Source organism: Halictus rubicundus, chromosome 2 (genome assembly GCF_050948215.1).
Source record: "Halictus rubicundus isolate RS-2024b chromosome 2, iyHalRubi1_principal, whole genome shotgun sequence".
Lineage (NCBI taxonomy): Eukaryota > Metazoa > Arthropoda > Insecta > Hymenoptera > Halictidae > Halictus > Halictus rubicundus.
This window is the reverse complement of record NC_135150.1, coordinates 10,794,600-10,815,673: the sequence shown is the minus strand read 5'-3', so window position 1 is coordinate 10,815,673 and position 21,074 is coordinate 10,794,600. Positions and strand designations below refer to the sequence as shown.

General features: G+C 40.0%; 1 protein-coding gene across 35 annotated transcripts in view; it reads right to left on the bottom strand.

Annotated features, from left to right (window-relative positions):
• Nucleotides 1-926: 926 nt before the first annotated feature.
• Mhc (myosin heavy chain) overlaps nt 927-21,074 on the bottom strand; it is a 55,201-nt gene continuing 35,053 nt past the window's right edge. For 21 of the 35 annotated variants that reach the window (XM_076805227.1, XM_076805229.1, XM_076805217.1 and 18 more), the window contains exons 16-26: nt 20,159-20,368; nt 14,011-14,384; nt 13,004-13,232; nt 11,468-11,751; nt 10,113-10,191; nt 8,986-9,715; nt 7,948-8,309; nt 7,316-7,711; nt 6,501-6,845; nt 5,516-5,764; nt 927-1,725 (exon numbers count right to left, since the gene is read on the bottom strand). In XM_076805227.1, coding sequence (XP_076661342.1) covers nt 1,642-1,725; nt 5,516-5,764; nt 6,501-6,845; nt 7,316-7,711; nt 7,948-8,309; nt 8,986-9,715; nt 10,113-10,191; nt 11,468-11,751; nt 13,004-13,232; nt 14,011-14,384; nt 20,159-20,368 — 3,342 coding nt within the window. In that variant the 3' untranslated portion in view covers nt 927-1,641. Of the gene's footprint in view, nt 1,726-3,816; nt 3,879-5,515; nt 5,765-6,500; nt 6,846-7,315; nt 7,712-7,947; nt 8,310-8,985; nt 9,716-10,112; nt 10,192-10,554; nt 10,634-11,467; nt 11,752-13,003; nt 13,233-14,010; nt 14,385-20,158; nt 20,369-21,074 lie in introns of all 35 variants that reach the window. The other 14 variants (XM_076805218.1, XM_076805237.1, XM_076805230.1 and 11 more) reach the window with 2 other exon arrangements.

The window sequence follows — 21,074 nt, the reverse complement described above, 5'->3', positions numbered from 1 at the left end:
GAAACGTAAATCGTCCGCAGAAAGTGCGTTCTGCGTTCTGATAGATTCAGATGGAAGTTTAAATGCAGTTCGTTTGTACACATAAAAAAGAAATTTCGTTCTTAAAATATTACAAAAACTTCGAAGTAAAGGATCAACGAAGAGAATCTGCTTATCTTTTAAAAATTCTAGCTTTGAAACGGTTACGGTGTTCTCTAACTATTTATAAAAATTAATGAAGGATGCTTAACCTTAGAATTTATTCCCAGACCTATGGTAAAAAGTGAAATGTGAAACACGTAGTCGGATAATGGAGGATTCGGGTGTGGTCAGTTCGGATAATCGAGGTTCTACAATATTGTATATCAAACGAGTAAACACGATTCAAATTGTATCGTGTTTGGTCTCGTTTTAAAAATAAAAATGTCAGGAATGTGTTGGTAGAAGTTTTATAAAAATTATAGCTAAGAACAAAAAGGCTTTGTCATAGTCTTAAATTTCAATTCTTTCAACAGTTATATTTACGATTTTGATGGAATATTCTTTTTGCTGAGGATAGTATTTTATGGAAAACAAACTGACGTATGTATTCTCCAAGTTTTTGGATGCCTCGGCATAGGATCACTTATGATAATTCAGGACGAAGCAATTACAGGGATTTGGATGAAACTTGGTAAAAAGAACAAGCCCGGCCTTTAGTTCTTAACTTTATTTATTGCTTATTTACTTTAATAAATACATATTTCGGCTCTCTTTATAAATTACAATTAAGTTTATAAGGATAGGATTATCATTTGGATGACATGTATAATATGCGCGCCGCCGTGCAAATCCGCGACTAGCGTTACATTTATTCGTTGCTCGTCTTCTCATAACGTGTAATCTCGTTCGTTTATTTTGTTCCGTTTGATATTTTTTTTCTCTTTGGTAGTGGATATATATATATTTTTTGTTCAACGAGTAAATTTTAATTCGTCCGCTTGATTCGCGCGTATGCCAGTGTACACGTATCTATTTCATTCCCTTTTGTTTTAAACGTGCCCGTAATACATATACATATTCTTACTGGTTCTCGTCGCCTCTCGTATCCTCGACCGCTCGCATTTATATTACCTTTCTCACGGTTTCTCTCTTGCTCTCCCACTCTCATTCTTTTCATTCTCTCTTTCGTCGACCGTCAGCGCGAGTGGTGAAGATTAAGATTGCTTTCTGATTGCTTTCCACCCCACGTTTCCCCTGATTCGTGCCCAAATAAGTTAACATTACGATATAATCTATCTCTATATATATATATTTATATATAGTGTATTACCAATCTTAAAAACGAGGAACGTGTTTTTGTCCTGTTGTCTACCTCGTTTATCTTATTCTTTTCATCATTTTTCCCCATTCGATAACTAAACTGGCAATAATTTTTTAATGACCAAGCACGGACATTTCTCTCGTGTCGATGAAAGTAAAGATCGTGAAGAGTGGGTACCATCGTACGTCAAACGTGTGTAAAGGTGTGGTGTATAAGGTGTGAAAGATGATGAGGTGAAGTTATACATTTAGCGAGATGACACGATGAAAGTTCGCTCGTTGCGATTCAATTCCTTCTTCGTTTTTGTTAAGCTATTGCGATCGAGTCTCTAACGGGTATGGTCGATGTCGCGTCGATCTTTACAGTTCACCATCGGGCTGCAGGTCGAAGCGTGGCGGGAATGCGGAACCATCCAATTGGGGTTTGAACGCAGATCGATGTGGCTGAAAAGATAAACGAACATCCGTTAGCACTTGCGTTTCTTACGATCTTCTTCGTGGACTAGAACGGCTGGCGTAAAGCTTGACAATAATGTCCGTGTCCACGGTGAACGATCCTTGAAAACGCGAGCGAATTTAGAGTGGCGAGATGTACAGTAATGTCTTGATCTAAGCCGAACGAAGCTACACGATCTTAGTTAGTTCACCTATCCCCTCCACTGGGGGGCATACCCCGCGAGGGGTCAAAAGGCTGCCTCGGTCGCCGAGTAGTGTAATTACGAAACTTTTTTATTTTTCAGTATTTTTTTATGGGACTTCTACCAACCTATTTGTGGCATATTTCAGATTAAAGTGACACTAAACACCGTACAATTTGAACTGTATTTAGTGGTTTAATTGACGGTATGTAGTACACCTTTCGCCTCGCGGTTGTGTTTGACACGCGTTGTCCTTTTCAACGTTCGTCGCGGTCGACGCGGTTACAAGAAAATAGTAGCACTACATGATCTATGTCACAGCACAGACCCGAGGATTGGGCTTAAATCAAGATTTTACTGTACTTGAGAAGGTTGTGCTGGAAAATTTCCAAACGACACAATGTACATTGTTTTCTAGCGATGGGATCGAGCTCTATTCACGAATTTTTATACACAGTTGTTCTTTCGAGATTACTACAGTAATGTCTCGATATATGTGCACACTTTTGAACCAAAGTGTCGAGACAATACTAATCCAGAACATTTTTGTTTCTACTGGTTTTTTAATGAAACTCGTTGACTAGCATATTCGTCACTTTTTTCCGATTAAAATGATATCAAGCACGACACAATTTGGTTTATATTTTTTAGTTTAATCCACGATATAGTAGAACCTTGATTATCCGAACTAATCAGAAGAACGTGAGTATTTGGATAACGAATACCTAGCTACAGTGCTAGTATAAATTGTTATTGATTTGTTCAGTTAATCACCGATACGAGTCACCGTAGATTGAACTGTTTATACGAATTCCTACTAAATCGTAATTTGTATGAGCAAATACACTCCGATTCATGTCATATTTGTACTCATTTAAACCGGAAGAATGTCACAAATACATTGGTAACAGTTACATACAAAAATAATTAAAAACAAACAAGTTTCTATTTATTATTTATCTCGTTAGTTTTTTTTTTTGTTGCAGACACGATTTTCTCAGTTGCACAAACTAAGAATGCTTCTTCAACCTCTCGACCTATGAAGTACATCTTTATCGAACTTTCTGTTTTTTGAAATCAACCAGGAAAAATTGTATTTTGCACAAAGATCCGCGATCTAGCCATCGCAAACGCGTCTTTGTATGTCAAAGGGTTAATTGTGCTCTCAATCCCATCTCTAACAAGGATCAAATGACACTTTGTATACGAAAAAAAAAAAAAGAAAAATAACGTTTATGGGAATCAGGTGACACGTTTCCTGTGTCCTTTCTGCGCTTGTTGGAAGTGATTGTGGCCTTGCACTCGGGAAACAACAATGGATGCCGAACGAACCGAGGGTTCTGATGCCTCCCTTACGTATCCGACAATGCCGCTTTGCCTGTTTAGTTCGCAAGACAAAGCGTGATCGAAACAATTAAGAGAAAACGAAAGAAAACAAAAAGAAAAAAGAAAATGAAACGAATTATTATTATTATTGTATTATTTGATGCTCCTCTGTGCTAATAGGGCGCGTTCTACGCCCGCGTACGTGTGTAACTTGTGTGTCGCTAGTCAAGCAAACCACTGATCTAATTTCTATACACAAGGATCCGCTTACGAGCTAAATCGTGAACTGTATTGGGAGTGGGTGATGCACAACGTTAATCAATGTCGAGGACGAAGCTTTATATTTGTAAGGTTTTGCTTCCAGAAGTGTTACGAGCTTGTCACACAGGATCAAAGAAAAAAAAAAGAAAAACGACATAGACGATAAATGGGGGGGTGGGGGGTGGTATCGCGACAGTTTTTTTTTGTCTGTAGAGAATTGTTGTTTCTGATCTGTTGTGCTCTGTTTTTCTCTCTCGAAAGACAGAGAGAGAGACACACACACGTGACTGTGACACGTGCACGAACTTACATGGACCGGCGCGGTGTTCTTTACTCCATTGCGGAGGGCGCCTTGCGTGCCTTCTGTTGCGGCTATACAGGGACACAGAGATTTTTTAATTAGAGACCCTTTACTGCAATGCACTCTCACGTTTGCTACGCGATTTTCTACTTTCTTTTTCATTGTCCCGGACAAAAAAAAAAACGAAAAAAACCGTAAACCGTACTTTATGGGCTCTATTTATTCACCGCAATTCGATAGTCGACGAGATCCTTGTGACGCAAAACGGGAGAATTTTCGCAACTTTGTCATTTTTAATAGGAGCAATGTCCTTATTTTCTTCCCGTACATTCGCCGTCTGATGCGAAGCAAACCAAATCACTGATTGACTACAATTTTTGTCTGTTCACAGGCCTGATACTAATTTAAAATTCTGCGAGCTTCTCGAAGTTGGAATTTCGGAGATGCTTTTCCATGTGCTCGTACCATGTACCATGGGCTTAATCAGGCTCGTTGTCAACATACAGGAAGTTTATTACAATAAAAGTACAGGGTGTCCCAAAAATGTTGTACTTCCTTAAAGGGGATAATTCCCGAGGTCATTTCAAGTAAGTTTTCTCTTTGCGAAAATGTTCTCCGCGGCTTTGTTAAGGAGTTATTAACGAAAAGCACGGACCAATCGGAGCGCGGCTATAGCAGGGGGATTACGGCTCGGTGACAGCTCCCGCTGAGCGTGGCGTTGCCATTGGCCGAGTCAGAATCCGTCCGCTGTGTCCGTGCTCTGATTGGTCCGTGTTTTTCGCTAATAACTCCTTAACGAAGCCGCGGAGAACATTTTCACAAAGGAAAAAAATACTTCAAATGGCGTCAGGAATCGTTCCTTCCAGCGAAATACATCTTTGGGACTCCCTGTATAATTTAATGTAGTTCTCACACATGTTTTTCTCGCACATCTTCGCCTACTACTTCTACCAGTCTTGAGTCTTATCCGTTGATAATGCAACACGGCAGAAAATGTAAATGGTATAGTTCCAAGTTGTTCGTTATTATGAAACATCCTGTATGCATATACGTACAAAACAATAAAAGTAATATTTAAAAACAGAACGTACTCTCTGATCCTCATACGTTCCTCAAGGTGAGAAATCACTTATTTACGTTTTTTGCATATTGTAAAACGGTTGATTTCTTTCGTGAGCCTAATATTATAAATGAAAATGAATTCGTGGCCTCTACAATTAATCGTAACTTTATTTTAAATTCAAATGTCTCACTGGACTCATTAGTTGTCTACAAAATGAAGTAAATGTGTAAAAAATGATCAAGATTGTCTTCAGAACTTGAATTTCTTTTGGTTGTTTCTAAATGAAGAATAAAATGAAGAAAATAATATCATTATATGTATTATTAGATTTTTTAAAAACGTGACGTTCTAAATGAAACTAATTGCTGGATTTAAAATGTAGAATAAGAATGGGTGAAATATTATCTTAGACTCTTTCGTGCAACCATTTCCGAGGAGCGTATGAGGATCAAATCGTTTCTAAGTATTAATAATAATCAAAGTCCCTGTGAAACGCGAAACTTGAGATAGACATTTAAGATGATTTGCTCTCTTTGGTATTTCTCATTTCACCGAAGATTATCAGCGAGTCGTAGGTTATCTTTGATATCGAAGGACTAGCATTGAAGATTAATCGTTGAATCATGGTCAAGGGATTTCGCTTACCGCTGGGCTCAGTCCGCGCGCGGCACTTCCTCCACGTCCTTTGGTACGGAACTTGGTAATCGCCTGTTCAGCCATATCCGCCCTTTCTTCCGCTTCTTCGAGTTCCTGTTGCGCCTTGCGGAACTTAGCAAGATTCAGAGCAGCGATCTCTTCAGCCTCCTCGATTTGCCTCTTGTATGTCTTGATCTTCTGCTGGAGTTTGTCAACCAGGTCTTGCATGCGCTCGTGGTTCTTGCGGTCCTCGTCAGCCTAGACATTCCGAAACAAACAAATTCGTTACATCATCTGTCTCATCACAAATGTCCCCGCAGCTTCATCGATTCCTAAACTGCGGATTTTACGCGTTTATAACAAAAATGAATCGGATAGACAACAGTAAAAATATTCAAACAATTCACAAAAAGAAAGGTAGCTTTGTTCCTTCCTTGCAATTGAATGCAGACAACTTCTATTTTGTATAGAAACCGACAGTCTAATTACTTTACAATTTTAATGAAAAAATATCTGGAATGGCTCATTTCAATCCATATAATTATAATGTTAACTAAATATGATAGTCTATATTCACATCGAATTACATAAAATAATTCTCTGGAATTTATGTACCGAAGAAATACGAAAAATGTTCATAGTCAAATTGAACAATGCATAAGTAAATAAATATTGCATTGTATTATGAGACCAACTTCGAATATACAGGGTAGCCCAAAGGTCGGCTAGACCATTTAAAATCTGAATTTGTTTGTAAAAGAATAAGTGTGTATTTGTAAAAAATAAAAGGATAAAATAGTACTATGAAAACGGTACGGTAAATAATACGGTATGGTAAATGGTAAAACAGTACCATTTTAGAATGGTTTAGTGACTATTCGGCCATTATGTTTTAATCTATGGTTTTGTAACGACTGTATGAACGTTTTATTTGAAAATGTTATCTTACGAAAATTTTGTACGTGGAAGGAAAATTAATGAACGAGTTGCATACCTGGAAGCTGAGTTCTTTGATGCGGCGTTCAGACTTGCGGAGGTTCTTCTGGGCATCAGCGTGTCTCCTCTGTTCTCCGTCCAGTTCGTTCTCCAACTCACGGACGCGTTGTTCAAGTTTCTGGATTGCCTTCTTGCCTCCTTTGAGGGCGTTCGCTTCGGCCTCGTCGAGACGCACCTGGAGTTCCTTGATTTGTGTTTCAAGAGCCTTACGCAGTTTCTCCTGAGTCTGAGCGTGATCTTGTTCGGCTCGGAGCTCGTCGGCCAATCTAGCTGCATCAACCATCGCCTTCTTCGCCTTCTCTTCGGAGTTCTTTGCCTCGTTCAGGAGTTCGTCCAGGTCAGACTAAAAAACATCAACGAATAATTACAGCACAGGCCTCAAGAGATTTTTAAAAAACGTACTAAGATGCATAAATCATATATTAAACGTATTAAAAATATTGGTGGGATAGTGGTCTTCTATCGCTTTATAGGCTCCGAGAAGCTTTTAGAAAAGAGCTTTTACTACAATATGGTCCATTTAAATATATCTTTTTTCACTGCTATGACATGAGGAGTGTTTTGTATGCAATTTGTGAAAAAGAAATTAGTTGAGAACCCGAGTGTCTAAATGTATGCAAATGTCTAGAACATCGATAACCTTGAAAACCTAAAAAAGATCTTGGAACAAAAATACTCTTAGCAAACGTCATCGTCCATTGACACCGTTCGGATCGCTTGTAATAGTTTGTATATCATCAGAATTAACCGACATGCATAAACTTCAATAAAAATTCGTTGTTTCGTAATAATAATGAATGGGAATGTACTCACATGGAGAGTCTGGAGTTCAGCCTCGAGTTTCCTCTTGGCAGCAGAGATAGAAGCGTTTTGAGCACCAAGTTCGTTGAGTTGTTCGTGACAGTCAGCCAATTCCTGTTCCGCTTGGCGACGACCGCGGTCGGCCTGTTCAAGAAGAGTGCGGCTCTCCTCGAGTTCGTTTTGCAGAGCGTTGGCCCGACGTTCCGAGATTCCAAGGAGTTCTCTGGCCTCGTCGCGTGCACGTTGTTCCTCTTCGAGAGCGGTCTGTACATCCTTCAGTTGCTGTTGGTATCTCTTGATGTTCTTCTGGGCTTCGGCGTTGGCCTTGTTCGCGTGGTCCAGAGCGATTTCCAGTTCGTTGATGTCGGCCTCCAACTTCTTCTTCATGCGCAGCGCCTCAGCTTTGCCCTATAAATTTCATGAAATTCATAGTCTGTCAAGTTTTCTAACCAGTCTAGACTTTAATTTGAAATAATAGAAAGAAGAATAGAAGAGTATCAATACTTTTGACCTAGTAAGATATTAAATCAAGAAATAAACTTATAAGTGACTCCTGTGTTTCTTGCAACAAACGCGGACAATTTTGCATAAAAATCCGTAAGAAGTCTAGTAATTGAAATTCGACGTCGAAGAGCTCTACAAACCTTGGCTTCTGCTTCCAAGGACGCTTGCATGGAGTCGAGGGCACGCTGGTGGTTCTTTCTGGTGTTCTCGAACTCCTCTTCCTTCTCCTGGATGCGTCGGTCGATCTCCTGTCGCACCTGGCTGAGTTCAAGCTGGCTGCGCAACACTTTGTTCTCTTCTTGTTCCAGAGCGGCTTCGGCTTCCTCGAGAGCGGCTTGGAGCTCGTCCTTCTCAGCCTCCAGGCGCTTCCTGGCCTTCTCGATCTCGTGAATGTTGCGTCCACCTTCGCCAATTTGGTCCAGAAGGTCTTTCACCTCGTCGGCGAGGTTCTTGTTCTCGCGACGCACTGCTTCCAGCTGTTCTTGGCCTTCCTCGTATGCACCTGGATTTCAATGCAAAACCATTATATAGTACCAACAAACTCCAATCGACATCAATTTTTCTCCCGAATAACACAGTATCAGGACTATGCAAAAACAATGGTCGGACTCTTTCGCTGTGTGTTCAAAAACATTATCGACATCTTTGTTCTCAATGATTTATTTATGAAACTTTCTCAACGTCTTCGTGACATTTTTCTGATTGAAACGACACCAAATACGGCACTGTTTGGATCGTAATTACTTGTTTAATCCACGACACAACAGACCCTCGATTATCCTGTTGTTGTGTGCTAGATCAAATCATTACTGATTTGTGCAATGGATCGCAAATATGCTTCGAAGTGTGCCGTGTTTGGACTCATTTTAACCTGAAAAATGTCAGGAATATGTCGGTAAAGGATTCATGAAAAAATAATTCGCATATATGTAGACATTATTATAAATTACTTAATTCAGTAGTCACATGACTTTTGCAGAGTCAGCAGGTCAATAACCTTCCTCTTTCGAATGAGCCCCTCCCCAGCGATTTAATATTCTCATATAAAGACGCAAACTTTCATCGCGTGAAAACATTTTTCGCCTATTTTTGTCGGTAACATGGTCACTCTAACTTATCGCGAATCTACGGAGTCTTGGCTCTTCAGTTTAAACCTATATTGATCGAATAAAACATACCTCTGAGCCTGAACAATTCGGTGCTGTAGTTGCGGCATTCCTTCTGGCTGGCGTCGAGTTCTGCAGCCAGGTCGTCGACCTTGAGTTTCCATTCTCCAATGATCTTGTCGAAGGCTTTCTGTTTCTTCTCGGCAGCGTTGGCGATAGCAGTAGCGCGGTCCACCTCGATCTGTAGATCCTCGACTTCCGTGGACAATCTCTGTTTCGTCTTTTCGAGCGCGATGACCTTCTGGTTGAGCGACTCGATCGTTTCCTCGGCCTCAGCCAGGCGAGCCTGCAACTTGCGTTTAGCTTCCTCGAGTTCTTCCGCGCGCGCAACACCCTCGGACTCGTACTTCGTGCGCCACAATTGCGCCTCCGCGTTCGCTTTGCTGAGCTGTCTCTGCAAGTCCGCCTTGCCCTCTGCTTCCTCCTCCACTTGTTCCCGAATGTTGTCCAGGTCGTGTTCCAGGTTGCGGAATTTGCCGAGTAGCGTGGCGCGTTCCCGGGATTCCTCGTCGGCCAAACGTTTCGTGTCCTCCAGTTGCGTCGTGAGCGAGATCTTGATCTTGGAAAGCTGATTGACTTGCGACTCGGCTTCCTCCAGCTGGCGGAGCAGGTCGCTGTTCTCGATCGACAGCTTCTTCTTCGCGGCGTCGAAGTCGTTCAAGGTGCGGTTCACTTCCTCGAGTTTGCCCTGGGTCTCGTTCAGTTGGTGTTGCAATTGTTTCACGATCTTCTCTTGGGCGGCCTTCGCAGCAAACATTCAAAATATCAGTACACCGAGGATCCCGTTGCCGCTCTTCTTCTACTAAGATTCGATTTTGGAACGATCAAGCGTTGCGGTAGAACGGGAATTCTCATTCTTCATTGGAGGAGCGCTGTTTATCAAAATTTTCCAGATGTTCCGGCGAGATCGTTCCAGAATGAATCGCAGTGTCAAATACAGGTACAAAGGTACAAACGAGGAGCAAGCTTTTCAAGCCGGACACACTTTCCAACGTCGGAGATCACGTATGGAAACGTTCTCGAGGTGTTGAAACATTCTCCGGATTCGGTATCCATTCGCCGCAGTGACGGCTTCCTGGCGAAGCTGTTAGTTGCGTTAGTTTGCTGTACTATTAATTGGTCGTGGACAGAGGTCTTACCTTCTCGTTGCTCAGGTGGTCTACGCTGGCGCGCATGTCGTTCAATTCGCTGAAGTATTGAACCTTATCCTTCTCAACCCTGGTTTTCGGGAAGAAAAAACAGATGCAAAGAGGACGATTAGTGGACAAGACATAACTAGGATAGACATCTCATTGACAATAGACATTTCACATTGACGTGAACCTTGAAAATTGTGTAAAACAGGGTAGAACTTTTCGTGCTCATTCTTGTGGGTTGATGATTTGACGAAGATACAGGTTGCGACAAATATGGGGACTCCGTTCGATTAAAACGATTTGAACATTGTGGTAGTTAGTTCTTTTCTTGTGATAATTGCGAAGACGTAGGATGGAACGAAAAAAAAAACGGACGAATTTTTGGTAAACAAGTTGTGGACGATCATCATTCTCGGGAATTCCATTCTCACGGTTTTTTAGGTACCTTTTCCCGGGCAACCTGATCCGTTGTGGCACGAGAATTATTCAGCTCGGAGTGGATGTCATGACGGCCCTTTTCGGCCCTAGTGAAAACAATTTGTTGCAATTGCGGTTCTTTCAACATTTTTGCCGGTCTACGCTTTCTTTCTTAGGCAAAAATCTGTAGAAACGATACTAAACGATACCAATGCGGAGCAAAGTCTTCTATACACGTTCTATCGAATAACGTACACTTCTACATCATTATTTTTTACCTCAAGTTAACCCTTCTAGCCTAGAGACACAAGTTAGAAGGGGTACTACCTTCTTTCTCAGCCTGTTTTGAAGGCATACTTTGAAATTCTTATGACATTTTGATTTTTATAAACATTTGAACTCTGTTCGTGATTTTCACGCGTTCCTATCTTTAAAATTGTAGTAATTATACAGCAAGGAAGCAGACCTACGAATATTTATCCATACTAATTAATAGACTGCAGATCTTTATGCAAAATAAAAATTTGCATCAATTATAAGAAACAAGAGCCAGGTAAAAAGTTCCTTCTTTCTTTAAAAATTTTAATAAGAAATAATCTCGTTGTTTCTAATTTTTCTGAATCGTTTTACTATTTTAAGTTGTACCATTTTCGTCAAAAATGCATAAAATCCGCAGTATACTAACTAAGAATTTAATCGATTTAATAGAGTTTTAAGGTTTACAATTCAAGAAAAATTTCTTTCAATGCGCGTACTTTCATTATAAATGACTGTCATGATTTAAATGGCATCAACGTGTAAAAATGACTGAATATAAATACGTATAAAGAAATCTTTCGAGTATAATACCTCCTCAACTAAAACTTATAAAGAATAGGTAAAAATAAAAATTCTACATCCTGATCGAAATTGGAATTAAAGTGTCTGTTATTCGAACTTACCTAGCCTTAAGTTTGTTGAGTGTGTCGATTTGTTCACCCATCTCGGCGACGGCGTCATTGTGCTTCTTGCGCAAGCTGGCGAGGGTGGCTTCGTGTTGAATGTTGGCCTCTTCAAGGTCCCTGCGGAGCTTGCTAAGCTCGGCTTCTCTCTTCTTGTTGAGCTCGATCTGAGCGGAGGTAGCGCCACCAGCTTCCTCGAGACGCTCGCCAAGTTCTTCGAGTTCTCGGGCAAGGTCGCTGCGCTGTTTCTCGGCTTTCACGCGAGAACCACGCTCAGCTTCAATCTTGAAGAAGCACAAATTGAACACGTCAATTCGATATTCCACCAAGCCTTACACTTTCGGAATTATGACACCATTTAGGGGAAGGTTGGTCAAGTCGTGCCTAAATCGTACCTCTCGAATTTTGGACGTAAGACCTCTACAACAGCGCTTCTAGCGGCAATAATATGTACACTTCAATCAACCATATTGGTTCACGTGGTGTATATATGTCACCGACGGCGCAGCAACAAGTTTTTTCTCTCAAAAAGTGAGGTTACTTCAATTTTCTTATAGTTTTCTGTATATGTTTGGTAGGTTATATACTAAATTATTGATAAAGTCACACCCCTTATTACGCAGTGATTCTGAGTATCTAAATAGTTGTCTAGTACAAACAAAACCGTATTAGCTTCATTCAATGTTTTCTTATGTTCATATGAAACAAAACTTTTGCTGTATCTTAAGTCGTACCCACGTGAGATTCTAGCAGAAGACATCGAAGAAAACATACTTAAGTGCTTAAAATGTAAGACATGGGTGCATGATCTTTGCGCTGGAGTTAACAAAAAAAAAAAAACAAAGAAATATATTTGTGATGTTTGTACTAATTAAATATGTGCATTTAAATAGATTACTTAAGAAATTTTTACTTATTTTTGTATAATTCTATTTTTAGGTACGACTTAGAGATCGGTATCCTTAGTCGTACTGATTCTAACCTTTTGTATATGTGCTAATAATTACCATTTCCATTAATATTTTTTGTTTTGGACGTTAGAGATGTACAGTATATTTAATAAATTTTCAGTTGAAAAAAACTTTTGACGTAACTTGTATTCCTTTCAATTTATGGTCATTTTGCTTTATCGAGTACGACTAAACCAACCTTACCTTAATAAACGGTTTGTATCATTGCTTTTCAACCTTTTTTAACCTTTATGCCAACACTTGGGTACCTGACCACCTGCTTTCAATTTTTCCTTAAAATTTTGCACATGTTTTCGTTGACAAATAGCAAAACTTTCATAGATTTTTACTTGGTTGGATAATTATAAGTTAACGTACATTTCAGGCATACAAATCTGAAACTACATGTTTGGACACTTTTCGAAAGACGAGAACTCGTTTTGGACCAAACGACTTAAATCAATTCATTAATAATTATCAATTAAAAATTAAAATCGATTAAATTTTTTATGTCAGTTTTTTTTCTAATTTAAAAATTGGACTACGCGGATAAGAGGTAAAGAAGAACAATAATGGGGGGACTTACTTCTTCCTCGAGCTCTTCGATGCGGGCCTGCAATTCCTTGATCTGTTTCTGGAGTTTGCCGACCAAGGATTGTTCGTCTTCGAGTTTCGCGGTCAAGGAGGAGAGTTCCTTGTCCTTGCGTTGGATGGTCTGTTCGAGTTCCTTCTTGTTCCTCTCGAGGTCAGCAACGGCTTCCTGGGTGAGCTTCAGGTCGCCCTCAACCTTCCTCTTGGATTTCTCTACATCAGCACTGCGCAGATAACACATTATCGTTAAATTGTTGAATCGCATTGCGTCGCTTCAACAGCTTCGCAAAAAGTCTTTTACAATAATTTTTCTAACCAAGAATTTGTTTAAACTTGTATCTTGTGTTTTGTTTAATAGAAATTCTCCTTCTGAATTTTTTTCAGTATGAAAAGCTTAGGAACGTCCATTAAACAGATTCTAAAATTTCGTTTTGTTCCACCTGTTCCATGAAAGCAGGTGATCAAGAAAGAATGATTGAGGAACATTTATTAACACTAAACCTACCACGGTTCAAATGACCGGTTTTATATTATACAATTATTGAAACTATAAAAATTCAATCAATCTCAATAAATTTAGTGTTGCCATTTTCATAAGGCAATATTTACGAGATACTGTTAATGCTTGGTAGGTTTAGCGTTAAGAAAGCTCCTATAAGAGGAACACAAATAAGTTTTGAACTATGAATTGCCTATGCCAATATTTAAAATAAATATCGTATTCAGAATGTCAATTCAATTATAATGATTATTTTATATTACTGTAGTTCTATTCGTTGAACAGTATTCAGTGTTTCTGACATTGGTTATCACCTTTCGTTAATATTCATAAACAAAAGATCTATTCTTGCTATTATTAAAGTTTTACTTTCAAGAATGTTCTCACTGGAACTCGTACTATGAAAACATTTTTGAAATCGGTTTTATATGTTGAATAGAACCATGAAATAACTTGTCAACTATGTCGTTAAAAATGATGTGTAAGAAAATTAGGGGACCAACCGTGATTTCTTCTCACGTTCGAGGGAGTCTTCGAGTTCATCGAGAGTCTGTTCCAACTTGACTTTGACCTTGTTCAAGTGGTTGACCTTGTCCTCGGCAGCTTGGAGCTCTTCGGCAGTCTTCTGGTTAACTTCACCCTGGTTCTTCTTCTCTTTGTTCAATTTGTTGATCAGCTCGTCTTGGTGGGCGATTTCGTCGTTCAAGTTGCGGATCTGGTGATCCTTCGTCGCTTTGTCTTGCTCCGATTTCTGGAGGTTCAGTTCGAGGTCTTCGATGTCTTTCTTCAGACCCGAAACTTCTTGCTCGAGTTTCTTCTTGTTTTGGAACAGGTTGTTCCTCGAGTCTTCCTCTTCTTTGACTCTGTCGTTGAGGTCCTACGCGGCGAAAGCACATCCGACAATTATCCATCAATCTTCGATAACGTGATAGTACCCGAGTTAATTCGAAACTACCAGCAACACGAGGCACTTTGATTCGATTGGGATCGTCTTCGATCGTCACTATTAAATTTACCGATAATACGTTCGAAGGTACTACGTTTGTTCTTAACCTCTTAAGTACTGTACGCCACTATAGTGGTTTCCGTGGAAAGCATCAGTTTGAACGGTACGAACCAGTATAGTGGCTTTTGTGCCACCCGCGGCCAGACGTACCGTCCCTGAGAGACAGAGTTGCGGACGAGCGCGCCGTACTAGGAGAGAGAGTCGCGGACAAGCGCGCCGTACTTAAGAGGTTAATGTCGCCTAACTTCTTCTAGACAATTCCAGATCATAATCAAATTTTTATGTTCAATGATTTAATTATAATCTCAAACTCCAAACTTCCTCAAGGTACTTCCATATCGTAATTAGGCTGTAGATTTTTACGCAAAATAGAAATTTTAACTTAATTTGAACTAAATAAATATTTGTTTCTTCTTTTAATAATTTTGATAAGTTAACGATAGTATGATACTCTTTATAAATAAGAGTATTCGAAATAAGTTTAAGAGTAAATTAGAAATAAGAAAATCCCCATTCTTCTTCTTCATCCGAAATACGACGAAAGCCGGTTCCGAACCATCGTCTTATATCGAAAGAAAACTGTAGTGAAATATCGGCGTGGGTCAGAAATGACCCATAGGCCTAGAACTCCGAGATATGTCTACCGTTTTATGTTTCGCCTATCTCATTTTTGTTGTAAACGCATGTAGCCTAATTAATAGTCGAACGGGTTTATAAACATATGCGATACGCCCTGCTTTTCAGTTTTTAATACGTCGAAGTAATCGAAGTCACTGCACGATAGCATAGCAAAATCATCTTTCAAGGCATGATGTAAATACCCTGCGACACTGAATAAAGGTTTGACTAATTGAGTATAATTAGAAGTACATTGCTCAGCCGCGATATTAATATCGCGGTTAAGTAATATCGCGTTGCGACAGTCTGCGGTTGAAGAAACGAAAACACACTCGGGTGAAATTGGCAAACTGCTCGAACGTGGGCGTTGTGTAAACAGAAACAACAAGCAAAACAGTCGTTTGCGGACACGTGACGCGGTTTACACCTATCAAATACGTTACAAGATATTTTGGAAATATACCAGGCAGCGAATCAAACGAAAGAACATTTTACATTTGCAAAAAATTTGTAAGCTCAAAACTGAAATTAAATTCAAATCAAACCGAGGCAAAGTTTGATTTGAAAATGACGACGCGAAGCACGCAGCTGTGAAAACGTTGGAAAATTTGAAAATATTTTGTTGCTCAAAATGTCAACTCGTTAAAATTTTTAAACGACGGAATACACTTTCGTATTTTTCTATGAAACGTGTTTGATAAAACAACACATAATTTGATTTACTTTACCTACTTTAGAAAATCGTGGCTGTCCCGCAATTGACACAGAAAATTTTCATTTCGTATAAAGATCCACAGTCTGCTAATTACACTAAATTTGAGTTTTAATTCAATATTCGAAGTCTTTTATAAAATTATTTTTCAGCGAATCCAAGAAGGGCGGAGCACAGAAAATCGTTCGGTCAAATTGAATGAAAAATTCAACTTCTTCGAGGATATGCAAAAAGTCGAAGGAGCAACAGGAGGGTCAACGGATTGTTTATTGTTCGCGTCGCGGTGCGTTTATTCGTGCTCGACAAGGGCCGCGATGCCTAAAATTAGAACAAACGAATTGAAGTATGTTTGCTAAAGTAGGAGAGGAGCGGAAGTACGTTAAACTTGAAGGATCGTTTAATTGATGAGAGACGAAGGGGATATCTCTCGAACGAAGACGAACAGCCAAGAAGTTGCGCGATGACGCATAAACTGTACCAACGTATAAATATACCCTTACACCTGTTACCTCGTTCGTTTCCCCGGCTGTTCCAGCACATGACCACACCCACTTTTAATAACCTGGAATCTGGGATCGACGGGCAGCTAAATTTGGTCCCGCGTAAGGGTGGGGATATTATTCAATGTTTCCGCTCCTAAGTGAGCACGTTAGGCCAACTTGAACGATTTTTTTTTTGTTCACCACCGGTTATCCTGCTTCTTTCACCCTCCATATTTGGTTACCGTCTAATTTCGGACTTCCCTAATTGCAATCACGCCATCACTGTAAACTTTCCCTGCTCAGGTACTCGCTTCTTTATCGATCAATCAATTCCGCTCTGCTGAAGCGTCGAAACTACATCTTTCGTTTTTTATTCGGCGGAATGTTGTATCGTTGCAATGTAAATGTGAATTTAACAAATTTACTACGATACCGAATGTTTAAAGTTTTTGTACGGAGGCGCGAGTACAAATGAATTTTACGGAAGGGAACAAAACGAGTTTGAAACTATCTGCGAGACCGCCAATGGAGCCGGTGTTGACAGGAAACACGAGCTGTAATTTGAAAGATCGCTGAAAATAGTCTGGAATTCTGGAGCGGGCCGCGTTTCACCAGGAATTCTCGAACTTTTTATACTTGGTCAGATTTAAGACAGCATAACTCCATGGCGACTCGGCGAATTATAAAAAGCTAGAGTGTGTGTTGCAACCTGACAGAAACGTTCCAGCTCGTAAATATTCGGAGACTCTTATTAGCATCGAATCTGTCCCACTAAATTCTCTAACATTATAATTGAAGATTCCGTGGGGTATTTGACAGGGGCAAGAAGTAAACCGTCTCCGCGAAGAATTAGTGACCGATCAGAATAAGAAATGCAGGGGGGGGGCATAATAATTTCTGGACGAACGAGAGCGTCCAATTAACGGGGCAGTCTTGATAGCGGAATAAATGAATGGGGAATAAATCGAGGATCGGAACGGGGCAGAATAATCTGTCACGGAAGAAAAGGAGCGCGCGATCACGACGATGAAGTCAGACCTCGGGGTCTGACTAATGATGCGCCCTCGCTACTTTGTGCATGTGCCTCTTGCGCAACGGCGATGTATCAAGAGTCCTGTCAGATGCATCATTCTCGGTAACCCGAGCCAGGTCCGTATAAATTACGATCAAATACCTGCGGTGCTCGAATTTCAAACTTATCCAAGGAAACGCTCGTAGGAGGCCCGGTGTGTCGAGGATTTATCACTCCGCCGATTTTATTACCTCCCCGTGGTATTTTCTGAGTCCGTGGCTCTAATTCCGTGGTGGAAAAACTGATACAAACGTGTCTACGCCTATTTTTAATCCTCCCGGAATATATTATCCCGTATTTTTAAAAATTATTTCTCGCTCGTTCGAAGCACAGCTAAATTGAAACCACCCGCCAAAATGGCGCTCCGGAGCTTCCATTCTACGATCGTTAAAATCTTGTCGGGAACTACTGATTAATTTCATCCGTTCGGGCGTGGCCCTACCGAAAAACGCGTGGAATCCGAATAATCGTTAAAAGGATGTTCTGGATTTTGAATCCTACGATTATTATTACAATTAAGAAATTACCGATTGAATCTGCTAAAAAACGGATGGAATTTTAAAATGGCATTTCGCGTTTTTCATGCGACAATTATTACAATCTCGTGAGAAATTGCTAACTTGATCATTTGACATTTCTTGAAATTTCTTGAAAAGTTAATTTGATCACAATCTGGTTATTTCTACAAAGCAGTATAATAGCAGCGTAGTTCTACTGTTGTTATAAAAAAACACCGGCAATCTACTCGATTACTATCACGTTACTTACATTTCGATTTTAATCAGCACCAGTTGTTTCGTTTAAAAATGTCAATTTGAATTTCGATTCAATGACTTCGTCGCTTCCGTTATGTTGCCGTAGGAATTTTTATAATTTCATTGAACGCAACACACGGTTATACGTGTTTCAAAGATATTTCTGGAGAAGTATGCAGGAAATCATGAACGAAGTTATTTGCGTTTCCAAATTCTAAATAAAGTCCCGCCGCCTACTTGGGCGTCCTGTTATCCTTTTCGCGATATTTAAAACTTGATTCCACTCGCGCGCGGGATTATTTTCGTTTCTAAACTTGTTTCTGCAACTGCCGCTGTGATACCTAATCAGCCTTGACGGGGGTACGGGATCGTTGTCTGAAACATTGGTAACCCCATTCCCGTTTGTTTCGACATTCGATTGTCCCTTGAGAAGGTATAATTATCGGTTGTTCGATTCATGATGCGATTCTTGGAGGACGCGTGCTTATCATCGCGTCGAAGAGTTTCGTTATCGGTGAACCGTGCCAATTGTGCTACTTTCTAACTCACGGACATTTTCGGCAAGAAAATCGCCCGGTTGACCTACGATCCTATTAAAAACGTTACAACTTTTTATTATCGCAATATCTGCCCAAGAAAGAAATACTATTTCACACCATTGAACGAAGCTCTGTTTCCTAAAAGAGGCAATAATTAGAGTTTTCGAAGTTTCTGCATTTTATGCTAAAGACTCGATAATCTCATGAGCAATTGAATTTTAATAAGACTTTTATCACAGACTCGATGATCTAATGGGAAATTAATTTATAAGACTTTTATCACAAGCTTGATAATCTTATGAAAAATTTAATACTGAAAACTGAAAATTCGTGTGTATATCAAAATTCACAATCTAGTGATATATTTTTTTTTTCTAGAATACAGACTGATATCTGTGGACTGTGGATTTTTATGCAAATTCATATTTTTATAGAAAAGAAACGAAGAAGCTGAGATTGAATAAAAGTTTGTTAGCTTTATGACTGGTTTTTACCACTAGATTGTAGATTTTTAGAATTTTCTACACAAATTTCAAAGAAAGTGAAATTAAATGAAATTCATTCTTATATAAATTGTTAATTTTCTAAGAAATTTCGAAGAGAGTCAAATTAAATGAAATTCTGTCGCCTTTATGGCCGACTTTAATCACTAGATTGTAGATTTTCATCCAAATTCCTGATTTTCTAGGTGAAATCTAAGAAACTGAAAATGAAGGAAAACAGTGTCCAATTTGATTAAACTTCTAATTTTGCAAGCTCTTGAAAATTTCTATTTTTTGTAGGGAAATTCGAAGAAACTGGGATTAAATTAAATTTTGTTTCCTTCATGATTGACTTCGACCACTCGAAAAGAAAGGGGAACCGTGTTAAACTCGATTAAATATCTCATCTAACAACTGTTTGAGGATTTCTAGTTAATTTCGAGGAAGCTAAAACTAAATAAAATGCTGTTTCCTTTGCGATTGGTTTCGATCACTTGAAAACGGAATGGAACAGTATTAAATTGTACTAAACTTTAAATTTTATAACTTTAGGAGGATTTTTATGTAACTTTGAGAAAACTGAGATTAAATACAATTTCGTTTCCTTTATCGTTGGTTTCGATCACACGAAAACAAAATGGAATAAAATTCCGTTGCTTTTTTCGGTTAGTCTGGATCACTTGTAACGAAGTGAAACGGTATTAAATTTTACTAAACCATCAATTTTACAGCTTTTCGAGGATTCTTATGTAGCGTCGACGAAGCTAAGATAAAATGAAATTTCGTTTCCTTCGTGACTGGTTAATATTAAATTTTACCAGACTCTAAGTTTTACAACTTCTTGAAGATTTTCTATAAGCTAGCTATCATTTGAATATCTAGTAACGTCGATGACGAATCTACTCCGAGAATTCGGAATATTTTCACTTAGCGCCTCGTGTAAGCTAGTACATCGAACGATTTCCGAAGTAATTTCGAAGCTTACCTGAAGTTGAGACTCGAGATCGGCTTTCTGGGCGGCCAATTTCAGCGATTTCTCCATGTACTCAGAAAGCGAGCCCTTCTCGCCGTCCAGTGTCCGTTGCAGGGCATTTCGTTCGGTGACCAGTTTCGCGTTCTGCTCCTCGAGCTCCTTGCGCAGTTTCTCCTCCTTCTCGAAGGCCTCCTGTGCTTTCCTTGCTTTCTCCTCGAGCGCCTGCAATTGCGAATCCACATCACCGTTCAACTTTTGCCCGTTCACCGGGTCCTCGACCGACGTGTCACCCATTATCCCCGGCGAATCGGTTCACAGACGCCTGATCACGATATCCAGTGCTCGTAGCAAACAACCGACTCGAAGAATCGAAAAGCTTCTCTGCTCTGAATCCGACGGGGCCGAGTGCGATATTATCGAGAGACCGTTTCGTTGCGACCGGTACGATACAACGGAAGGAGCGAGAACTGTGCACGATGTTTCCTCCTCTGTATAAAACGTGGTATTGTTCGAAAGAAGTATAGGGGGGATCGGAGGATAATTTCGGAGCTCGTATTGCGGTTCGAAAAAGAAAATGTCGAAGGGCTCGGCGCGAGGTCGCGGGTCCAACTGGTCTCCGGTTTACCAGAGGCTCAACTTTTCTACCTAAAATCCCTCTTCGCGGTCACCGAGAAGAATCAGCGAGATCGTCCCCACTCCAGCAACATATTCATCGTAGAAAAATATTTATAACCGATCCCGATGACTGAGGGAGGGAACACCGTTCTCGGTTGCAGCACCAGCACCAGCACCAGCACCGGCAGGAGGGGCTAGATGTGTTGGAAAGAGGAGAGAGGGGGACACCTCGACGAAATTAGAATCCGGTTCCAGGAGGGTCGGACGGGTCAAACTCCACTCTCCTTTTACGCTCCAGAGGGTGGAACACCGC